At 41.8% G+C, this 12500-nt stretch overlaps 2 protein-coding genes across 2 annotated transcripts in view; both read right to left on the reverse strand.

Moving 5' to 3' along the window:
• The window catches only part of tmem8b (transmembrane protein 8B), a gene marked incomplete at its 3' end in the record, with an annotated part of 37149 nt that extends 34724 nt beyond the window's left edge, over positions 1–2425 (reverse strand). Inside the window, exon 1 of the mRNA XM_083783214.1 lies at positions 2296–2425. Within this exon, the coding sequence (XP_083639340.1) occupies positions 2296–2330 (35 nt within the window). The 5' untranslated portion in view covers positions 2331–2425. The remainder of the gene's footprint in view (positions 1–2295) is intronic.
• The window catches only part of tars1 (threonyl-tRNA synthetase 1), a 117279-nt gene that overhangs the window by 82862 nt on the left and 21917 nt on the right, over positions 1–12500 (reverse strand). The gene's annotated exons all lie outside the window — the stretch shown is intronic.

Genomic DNA, 12500 nt, shown 5'->3' on the forward strand with positions numbered 1-12500 from the left:
GGACCCCCAATTTATATTGTAAAATCTATGTTAATGTAACTCTGAGAGTATACAAATGGAACCAAATGGACCTGCACTCTAGAGTTACAGACCCATAAGGGTCCATTTGAATGAATAAATGAGATGAGAGAAAACCGACAGAAAACTCAGTTTCTACCCAGCCTCTGTTGAACAAGGCACAACTACCAGGTTGAAATACCTACTCCTGTATGTCCAAGCTTCCGGATGATTTACCTGCTGTGGTTTGACCTGAGCCGGTGGTTTTTAATCATGTGAAATGTGAGGTTTTCCCTTTCCATGCTGCACACACTGGTCTTTGAAACAGCACCTTAACCCATTTAGACCTGAGTTAAAAACATTCACTTTCACACTTTTTCACTATACTATTTTTCAAAAATAGCAGACCTACAAGCTCGGAGCGCGCCACTCGGTGGCGCGCTTGTAGATCTGCTATTTTTCAATAGCTAAATTATAACATAATGTATGTAACACCAAAAGGGGTTTCCGCTCAAAATGGGTTATGGACACTGAGCAATGCTGCTTACTTAACCCAGCCTCAAGGCAGCACGTTATGCACACACCTGCTCATATGGTGCAAAATGTTCTAAAAACAACATACCTGCTATCATTTCATCATCACTGTATATATTATATTTTCATTTGTTTTATTTAACCTGTATCTATATCTTTCCCAATTGGCACTCACTCATGTCCTCTCTATTCTCACGGAATACTAAAAGGTTCTTCCATGAAAAAATTAAATAAAAAAAAAAAAAAAAAAAAAACGTTTTTTACACTTGTAAACCTGTGTGACGAATAAATTATTCACAAACTCATGCAATGAATACCAAATTGGACATTGCCTACTTTGACATGGGTATATGAAACATGGATAGGAAAACGCAGAGTGGACAAAAATAAGTGTCTAACTAGAAAAAGTGCCCTTCCGGGCACAGGTCTCCACCAGGTTATCCACAGATCTGTGCAGTTAGAGGTAAAAACACTTTTCGGCCAGTTATAGCGCCACCTTGAGGCTGAGTTGAAATTGTTCATGTGGCATTTCGTCCTCGGCCTAGTGGGAATGTGGGTGTACAATTTCACGGAAATCACGCGATGTGTTCATGATTTGCAGCATTTTGTTTGAAACTGAGCACTCCTGTGAACTTTGGAAGCCAATCTTAACCAATCAGGATGGAGTCTGATAAATCTGAAAGACCCGTTTCGTTGAATGGCTCTAGAGAGACTGTGTACCAATTTGCGTGATGTTTGGACAAAATCTGTAGGTGTACTGTGCAAAAACGTGTTTTGCACAAAGCGGCCTCCTGGTGGCGCTATAACAGGCCGTTCTGGAAAGTTTGGGGCAGAGGTTCATGGTTGGCATCCAGGGAGTGTGTGTGCAAAATATGGCATTGAAAAACTTGTTTTGCACAAAGCGGCCTCCTGGTGGCGCTATAACAGGCCGTTCTGGAAAGTTTGGGGCAGAGGTTCATGGTTGGCATCCAGGGAGTGTGTGTGCAAAATATGGCATCGACCGGGTTAACGGTGGCCGAGATTAGCTGTTCACGGACACACGGACACACGGACACACGGACACACGGACGGACGGAGTGCAAAACATACTCTCCCCACATGCCTTCGGCCTGGTGGAGACAATAAAGGCGTGGCTTCCTTGTGGATCACATAGGTCATTTTTATGATGTCATATTGATGATGACAATCTTTGCACACGCACGCACACACACACACACACACACGCACACGCACACACACACACACACACACACGGTATGTGAAGAATGATTGACCTGACAGCCGAGTGGTTAGGGAGCGTACCACATGGGCTCAAAAGCCTGACAGTGAGTCATTTCCTTACTGTCTCACCACATTTCCTGCCTGTCTACACTATAGACTTTCTTGGCCTACTGGCAGCATGCACAAAACATCTGACCCTGATCGGTCCAGTGGTTTGTGAGATTAGCCGTGGACATGCACTCACGCACGCACGCACGCATTACACGCGCACACACACACACACACACACACACACACACACACACACACACACACACACACACACACACACACACACACACACAGCTGAGTGTATCTCACTGAAGAAACATAACTAATAATAATGGCATTGTATACTATGGTATTACATAAAACTACGAATATAAGTGTGAGATACATATGGTGTGACTAGGTAAGCTGTGCAGAAAACAACTCAATATCCTGACCTCTGTATATCCATTAAGTGTTCAGCCATGCACACGTTAAAACATAATAATGACTCACTTATAAAGTGCAGATCTGTTATGGTGGGGGATCATCTGATCGATAAAGAATCCAGGATAGAGCACTGAAATCCCGATGAGCCTCTGGACGATGAGCTGAGGCTGGAATAGATACTGGCATTCTTCATATAGACCCTGAAGGGAGGAGAGAACGATAGATATGAAAGTTGTACAGTAGGTCACCATCCGATATCGAACACTTCAAGAAGACCATGGTCATACTGTTCCTGCAGCCTCCAGAATTAATTTCCCTCTGTCCATCTTGCCCCATTTCCCAGTGTCACGCTGCATTTACAGTGAGCTCAGATGGAAATCCATTGTACTGGAGGATGGAGAAGATGGAGTTTGAACCAGGAGGCTGGCCGGTCTATTAAAAATAATAATCCTCATGTTAAAGAGCCACTTCACCCCTAATAACCAAATCTGATTTTAATGATGTTTGGGAGACTTTCCTAGAGTTTGTGTGTGGGTCATTTGTGTTTTTAGATATTTTCGTATTTCAACAAAGTGCCTGTGACAGACACTGGTCTCACTTCCTTCCTGGACTACATGTTGTCTCAGTAAGGGCACATCCAGACTTCACGAAGACGTTTCCAGTTTTCTGGCTGACGATCCAGGTTGCAGCGTGGGTGGAGCTTCATTTATCATCATTTATCCAAACGGACCCTTACGGGTGCATTTTGTTTACATTCGTACTCTTTCAGAGTTAAAGGTGATGAAACGGCCTTGCGCTGATTTTGTTGTTTGTTTTCCAGTTCAGGTTGAAAACTACTGAAGGGTTCAACCATGGCAGGTTGCATAAGGCTGAGCCTGACCTTATTGCGAACGCAGTGAGCCACTTACTATGACAGCAGGGGCTGAGTGTCTGTGTGTGTGTGTGTGTCACGCTGTGTGGTGTCACGCTGTTACACCACCGGCCCGCCACCAGAGGGCGCAGCTGTGGCACGCACGCACGCACGCACGCACACACACACACACACACACACACACACACAGGGCGCAGCTGTAGCACACACACACACAACCACACACACACGAGCTGCGTTCGCTTCACGCGTTTGCGCGTCTTACTTGTACAGTAAGGAACACAACTGCAGGTAACCAAATCAATAATGGGTGTGTTAGATTAGCTGCAGCTGTATTACTTACTACTAGCCTGCCAAGTTTTGAATCTACTGTACTTTTTAACCTGAACCGAAAAACAAACTACAATACAAAATCACTGAAATCAGCCTAAAGGATTTGATATTGTTGCTGTCGGGGCAAAAATCCTGTATCTCCCTGTTTAAACTTTTTATGTTGTTTTTTCCATAATTAATGCCTACTTTATTATACTGAGGAATGAGGATTTCACTGTGTGTACTTGGTAATCCACAACAAAAGGGACATGGGGTGGAGTTTAAAATGAGCTCCAGCGTTCATAGTGACTGATCACAGGCCACCCTGCTCCCTTCATGCCAGTGTCACGTCGTCTATAACAGGAGGCGCTAGCTGCGTGACCCACTGATTTATTACACCCTGTCAGCCAGGCCGGTGGGTGTGGCCTGAACATCATGTTGTGTTTCCATGTACATCATAAAACAGGCTAGATCTGAAAAAAATGATGGATTACAGACGAAACACGAAACAAAGGCCTGCACCACGTTTGTCTCTGAGGTGTGTTCTGGACCGCTCTCTCCTCAACGCCAATGTAACTTCATGATGCATGTGACCCAGTTCATTGTGTGTTTACTGTTTAGACATAATGTGTGCATTTCGACCATTCAGCATGAAATGTCTGTTTGTGCACAACAGACAGACAGACAGACAGACAGACAGACAGACAGACAGACAGACAGACAGACAGACAGACAGACAGACAGACAGACAGACAGACAGACAGACAGACGGACGGACAGACGGACAGACGGACAGACGGACAGACAGACATGAATTGGTTTTTATTCACAAATGAAACACATTAATCCTGGACCTTAATCACTAACACATTATTGCGGTTTGTGTATCGTGTTGTGAATGTTTCACTGTAACATGATCTCAGACAGCTCAGCCAGTGAGGATTTTAAGGTTAACTGTACATAGAGACCGTCACAGAGAATGATCTCCCCCTCACCCTATACAAATAACCCCATCCATTTCTACAGTGCAAGTTCAGACGTACCAAATGTGTCCGTTCAATCTCAACCCCATCCAGTATGAAGTCATTCCTTTGTAAAGTTAACCACTTCTTGTACTATATATATTTTGTCGTATGACAAACGAGCTACAAGCTCATGTGTTTTGAACACCGGTAGTCAATAACAGATACCCGGAGGACATTGCCTATGTCTTATTCAACACACAATCATTTGTACTGTATTGTATGATGATAAATTGATTGAATACATGTTTTTTCCATAATTAATGCCCTACTTTATTATACTGAGGATTTCACTGTGTGTACTTGGTAATTCACAACAAAAGGGTGGAGTTTAAAATGAGCTCCAGCGTTCATAGTGACTGATCACAGGCCACCCTGCTCCCTGCTAACAGATACCCGGAGGACATTGCCTATGTCTTATTCAACACACAATCATTTGTACATATTGTATGATGATGAATTGATTGAATACATACGTATGACCACAATGGAATCCTAGCATTGCTTGCGTAAGTTTATAAAGGGATCAATCAATCAAAATCATTCCCCGTTGTACATTTTTGAGAACTTTCATGAACGACATGCACAACATAGAGACGACAGGTTTAATGTTGACGGACATCATGGTTTTGCAGAGACATTATGCCCACACGCATAATGAATCATATTGTAGTCTTGACAACGTTTGGGAATCATTTCAGATGCACTCTTGAACTGTGCTGCAGTGAGCGGCAGCCTCCAGGGAAGCACGTCCCAACACTACACTACAGCAGTGATGAATTTGGTTCAAACTATTATGCAGGTGTTGTGTGTGTGTGTGTGTGTGTGTGTGTGTGTGTGTGTGTGTGTGTGTGTGTGTGTGTGTGTGTGTGTGTGTGTGCAAGGTAAATATGACGAGGAAGAAATGGATGATGCCGCGCTGCAGGTTTCAGCCACGCTTAAAGCTATACTGTATATAGTTCGTTATATATAGCCAAAATATCCAATCTACAAAGCTCACAACATTGTTATGCCTTGTGAGCTTGTAGATGAGCTACTTTTGAAATGTTTTAAGATTTTTAAATTTACATTACAATTTTTTTATATTGATATTTTACATATTTTATGATACTTTATTAAAAGTGTCACCGCAAACAACATGCCCAGAATAGACAGCATGTTGAAAGCCGTACAAGATGGTTAGATTGCTTAAACATTTTTCAGTATCCTTTGGTATCATTATGAAAGCGATATTGTAAGATTGTTAAATAATAAACTACCGGATCCTATATTCACACAAAAAAACATGGTATTTGTGAAAACTGATTAAGTTCACCTTGACTGAGATCTTCCCTTCATCCTTAGGCAAATGGGCTGCCAAGAACCAGTCCCCAGGCAGCGGGCTGGTCACGTTGAAAGCCCCCGTGGTACGGTTGGGAAGTGTCCAGGTCAGAGTGACAGCGAATGACCCTGGGATGACTGTGTCCCGGGGAAAATGTGTGTAGAGGGGATTGATGACGGGCGGCGCCCCAGACCTGAAGTACCTATGAATCACGGAGACAAAGCACTATTTCAATTCCCTGTTACTGGGGCTTATGGCTTCTTCACAGGGAATTGGTAATGGAATCAATTCAGCTATGGCAAAGAAAACCTGTCTCTCAGAACGCTAAGGTATTGCTGTAAGGATATTCAGAACAGTAGAGCACACACATCCGACCTGGCAAGAAGGGCTAGGATATACGGAGAATCAAGACTGTTTATTGACAATCAACAATTCAATAAGGATCTACTGTAAGTGTGACGCCTTTTTACTATAATGCCTCATACTTGGTTGTGCATCGCAGTGACACGTTGTGAACTTATCTTCGTACTTATTTTCCCTGTGCGACACCGGCAACTAACTACAACTCACCCTTATAAATGTATAACATACATGATGATTCAATCATTATTAGAACCCAATCGAATTATGCCCACATTGTTCACAAGAGCAAGAGTCTGAGGTGTCCAGAATTATCAGCTACATGTGCTTTCATCACAAACATTACAAATAATTAATTATACAATGTGAGTTGCGACATAAAATGCAGAGCTTGCTTCAAGCAACACTTTACGATCTAAAAAATGAGTTAGTTAGTTAATGGAACTTTAAAAGCTTTGTGAAAAAGGTTTTATTTTATTTTATTTACAGCCCACCTCAAAAACACCTTTGTGACTCTTAATTAACAACAGTAACACCTGGCTTATTTTGATTTAATGTTGTCACGCACGAACGCACTTACACAGTCACATTGCGGTCTGGGCAGCTGTCTCCAAAAGTGCCCCCTTGCTCCTTGAAGGTGATGAGGTTCCATACGGCCATCATGGTGTCGTCAGGCACATTGAAGTGGAACAGTTCCACACTGGCGAAGGAGTTGAAAGCGTTCAGCTTACGAGGCGTACGGGTGAAATAATCAGTCACAAAAAGGCAATCTGTGGGACAGAGCAACATTGACTGTGAATATTTGAGAGCCTGACCAATACCCAATATTTGGGGTCCATCCCCAAATAATCGATATTTTGTTCAAAATCTTTAAAAAATGTTGATAAATTCTATTTTGGAACATTTTAACTTAAAGATATTTTGGTCACTACGCACCCTTCAGCCTTTTCACGGCCTGAAAGTCTAGTAGCCCTGATCAGAGCACTAACTTTTATGTTATATTAAAGTAAACAAAGTAAAAAGAAATCACACCTGTGTGAAGTGAGGGGCGCTCTTATCATCATACGTCAGACTCATCATACATCATCTCATTCTGGCCAATCACAATTTGCGTCTTCACTTTGTTTTCAATGTATAGATATGTATAGAATTGTATAGATACCGGTAAATTAAAAGGCTTTAGAATATCTGTGAAGGTTCAACTTGTGGAGCTGGAGGTGGTGGTTGGTGTGCGCGTGCGTGCGTGCGTGCGTGCGTGCGTGCGTGTGTGTGTGCGTGCGAGGGGGGGGGGCGTGTACAGTTATGCAGGCTCACTCACGTCCTGCATTATGTGAAATCCTTGGATTACATCCATTGAAGGCTCCGCATAAGAGCGAGCGGAACAAGTGGCAGGTGTAATCTGCCACATTACCAACATGAGCTTGGCCCGACGCTGAGCACACGCCCAGTGGGAGGACAGAAGGCAGGGTGAAAACGAGTGTGAGTCAGTTCATTATGAACACATTTCTCTAAGGTAGCTGCTATCACACAGAGACACGCAACAACGGAACTGGGGATATGGGGAGGGAAACGTGAAGCAGCATATATTGGCTATAACGTACATCGTGGGAGAGCATTTTCCAGCATTGCAGTCTACACCTACGTTTTCTTTTGGAATGAGGCATTAGTGCGGCTTAGTACAAGCACCTTGAGGTTTATTTATCATGCCTGAAACTTGAATCCATTTAGGAGGTGCTGGCCCCCGAAAACATATGGAATAAACATTTATGTGTGCTGTATGTGAATCACATACATGAACATCAAAGCTCACCGTACACAGTAAATGGTGCATTTTTATATATCGCCTTTGTCCAAGGCACTTTACATAGATTGTGCATTACATTCACCCATTCACACACATTCATACACCGATGCCGGAGGAAACCATGCAAGGTACCAACCTGCACATCGGGAGCAAGGGGTTCAGGGTCTTGCTCAAGGACACTTCGACACCAACTCTGGGGGAGCCTGGGTTCGAGCTGGCAACCTTGCGGTTCCCAACCAGCCACTCTACCCCTGAGCCACCACCGCCCCTATTAAATCTTCAGTGTAAATGTATGTGTGTAACCTGTCAGAGTTCAATTAACAGTGAGTATTGTACCGTGTACCTTTTATTTCAACCACTGGTTTGGCAGTGCCATTTTCTTTACTAATGCCAAAGCGGGGGCAACACAAAGTGGCCTTCTAGAACAGGGGTTTTCAACTGATTGTGAATGAGGGACCACCACCCTGACTTAGAATCAACCTGGGGACCACTGTTGTGTTGGGTGGGGATATGGGCTAAGATTAGTGCATCCCATGTGTATAGCCTGCCCTTCACGTATGTGTTTCTCAACCATTTCCTAATAATAATGACTCACTCAACCTCCTCTTGAGATTCTAACTTTTCTGTTGAATTTCTTGACCTCCAACTTGTCAGTAAATGACTACTAAATGTTACCTAAATGTAGTAGGTAACCAGGTCATTCTGTTCACTGTTTCTCAACTATTGGAAAGAAAATGACAAAAATCAACAAATCCTACATTACTAAATGCATGGTCAGGTCAGGGACCACATGGAATACCTTCACAGACCACCACCAGTGGTCCAAGGACCACCTGCTGAAAACCCCTGTGCTAGAAAGATGTAGGAGTGAATGTGTAATGGTGCGTGCTTCTGGAACGCAGAACGCACAATGTGATCTACGTGTGAGTTGTAGTAAAAGAGAAAAAAGTGCCTCTGCTCGCCTCGGCTCCTCTCTCCCACACTATTACCAGACCTCAGAGCTGCCTGTGTATTTCAACTATGGCAGTAGCCTTGAGAGCAAGGAAGTAGAAAGTCAGATGAATAAAGCAATCTGGCTGTCAAGTGGTAACGACTAATCCCATACGACGCTCACCACCCATCATTCCATCTAAACCTTCCTTTGACTCCGAGTCTGTTTCATGCTGTACGAGCTATCTCTGCTGATCTTTACCCTTTCATGTGATCTTTATACTTTCAAGTGGTCTTTAGACTTTCATGTGGGTCTTAGACCATACTACCAGGGTTGAGAGTAATCATTATGTGACAGTGTTAGGGATTACAGTAATTGAATTAGATAAATTGTTCATTTAACCACTTAAACTCTATACTTAGTTGTCTGGAGTCCCCCAATGCTGTACTAGGCCCCCTCCTTCTTCCCTTTACACCAAATATCTGAGATAAAGAAAATAGCTGATCAAAGCTCAGAACACATTGCAAGCTTGTAGTTCTGCAAATTAGTCTACTGTTTTAGTTGGTCAAATGAAACAGAATGTTTGATATTCAAATCAGCTGTTTATGAGCACTGTGACACATGGCATTTGGTCAGGCAGATATGTAGTTATATTGTAATCCATACTGTATGACAGTATGTATCAGTGTGACAAAAATATATTCGGGTACTTGTTGGTGATGCCTTAATTAAGTCATTTTAATTTTCGATGAGGGAAGGAGAGTGCCTTGGCATTCCCCCAACATGATTTTGACTTTAGTAGCCTCTCCTGTGAGCTCTCCCTGAGCACTATTTTACACTTGTTTAGGTCTACCTTTGGCAGGCTCCTGCTGTTTGTCATTTGTACGGTACAGTAGATTTAGTGTTTGAATCGATAGTTGTAGGGTAACCATCTACATCCATCCAGCGATGTCTGGTGATATAAATGTATCAGCTACAACAGGTCTGACTGCCAGAGGACAGCAACACCCCCAGTGTCCACCTGGGACTAATTAACAATTCCCTCTGTGACTGGAGCTAGCATGAAATGTATGGATGCTATGGATTCATTTTCCCCAAAGAGCTTTGTTGGTGCTGTTTCATGTTGGGAGAAACTAATGAGAAATGTCCTTAAATATAAAATAAATAAATTCAATAGTAAATTCCACCAGGCAAAGGAATGTTTTTTTTTTAAACTTAATAATAATAATAATTTAAAATCATCAAATTAACTCACAAAGCTTGTCCATGTAAAAAGGTCAATTTCTACAGAGTTAAATTAGCACTAAGAATATTGCTGTGCAGTTAGTTCACAGTTTATCTGTGCCAGTCGCTTTTAGAAACAGTCACACCGAGACATCACAGTAGCAATCTGTTAATGAATGTAGGTTGATGTGCAAACCATGTACTCAGGGACAGGCAGGCTAAGCTACAGTAGACTCTGGATACTAATAAAGCAGTCTGCCTTCATGATGCCTTTCTGATGATGAATATGATTTGCATGGAATCATGAGATAGTGTACACTCGTCCCACACAGATATACAGGTATGCTTATTCTGGGGTTCTTGGAAGTCTAAACATTCATGTATACGCCACGCCATTTGAACAGTGAGTTTAACCTCTAATAGGATTATTTCAAAAAAGTTTAGCTTTCATTTGAATGACAGAACTAATTTCTCCATACTGCAGCACCAGCGCTGTTGTACAAGCCAACAGAATACCTGGTTCTGGTTCCATAAAGTGGTTTCCTTAAGTATTTATGATGCATGCAAGGTGCTCAGAATGTCAGAATTCCAGAATGTCAGTGATGATACATAGGCAGAGGAATGTCTCCCTACTGCCACAAATCAGTCACAACCCACAGGCTTGTCACTTACTGTTACCAAAATTATGAACTCCCACAGAGCCCAACAGTTATGCATCGGAAGCTAAATTTGCTATTACATTCATGATTTCCTGTCTGTCTGCAATGATACCTCCTCGTTACACAAACATACGTTTTTTTCTCCGTTGGACTGCGTAGTTACAAGGCAGAGACATGCCGTCATGTGGTTAAGTAAGGTCAGATGCCCAATAAATGCCCTGAATAAAGCACAGAAAATACTTTTTTTTTTTTTCTTCTCTTACTGTTCTCATCTATTGTATATTTAATGGACTATGCTCCACTTTACATACTGTATATATATATAGCCTATAAATCACAGCATTGTCTTTATTCCCTCAGGGATTGCACATGGTTTGTCAACCATAAAGGCCGTATGTATAACAGAGATGATATCATTACCAGACATGGAACCTTACAGCATCAGTGTTGTTTTTGGCAGCAAATTTTGATTTCAGTTTTAGTCTCTTAAATAGTTTTCATTTAGTTTTAGTCACATTTTAGTCACCCGGAATGTTTTAGTGTTAGTCTAGTTTCAGTCGACTAAATATCAATATGATTTTAGTCGACTAAATCTACAGTTGATTTAGTCGACTAAAATACATTTTGGCGGGCCTTGATGCCGCTGTTGAAAATAGCGTTGCGACGCGCTGTGAGCTTGTAGATCGGCTATTTTCAGCATGCAACAGATTGTAAAATGACTGCATCTCTTGTCCACTAGTCCCTTCCTAACATTTTAGTCTAGTTTTTATTTGTTGATGAAATTGTCAATATATTTAGTCTTAGTTTTCATTAAGTTTCCATTTAGTTTTCGTCAATGGAAAAAGGTAGTCGAAAAAATTTCGTCTTAGTTTTAGTCGATGAAATCAACACTGTACAGCAGTCTACAGATGGTGTATTGTCAGTCAACAATGCTGGATTTCCATTATCCATTGTTCTGCCAGAGCAACTTCTCACCAACACAAGCATTTTAACCTCTTGAACCCTCAATCTATAATAAGTCAAATAATACTTACGGTAGACAATGTGTTGCTATTGAGAATGGTTTGTGAATAGTACATAATTAGACAAATATTCATATCCATTTTATGTGCAATGCTGACAGTTTACTGTACCACTTTGTAGTGAACCTGAACAGCACTGCATCATTATACTGTACTTGAATTAATTTGATGCATTTCAATAGCAAATCTGGCAACAGATGGTGTGCTAGGCTGTATAGAGGCACATTTAGAACAAGCTTTTTAGCTGTATTCAATCATCAAAACAAACTGAGCTGTCTGAACGACCTCCATTTAATTCTCAACCCGAGCCAATTAGATTCTGATGAAGATAGTGATATCTAATCTTCTTGGCATTCATAGGCGGTACACAACTACAAGTAACCCCACTTGAGCATCATCTCACATTTTCGATGTAGAATATTAATTAAAATCACATTCACGTGATCAATCTGGAATCTGTATGGCTGTATATCAATATGGCATCACAGTCTACAATTAGATTAGGACATTGTCTGATGACCTCTGGTGAGTTAAACACGCTACCCTCCAAAACAACAAAACAAAAGAACACCCATAGACACAAACAAAGCAGACACTAGCTCTGTGTCCCTCAGGATGTGCAGTGCACTAGACTACATTAACTGTCAATTACTGTATCACTCCGTCTATAGGGTTGTAAGTATTATTACGGCATGAAGAACAAAGGCCTTCCTTTTATTCATCTGGCAATCACATCACGAGACTG

Source organism: Protomyctophum parallelum, assembly GCF_964188405.1.
Source record: "Protomyctophum parallelum genome assembly, chromosome: 15".
Taxonomy (NCBI): Eukaryota; Metazoa; Chordata; class Actinopteri; order Myctophiformes; family Myctophidae; genus Protomyctophum; species Protomyctophum parallelum.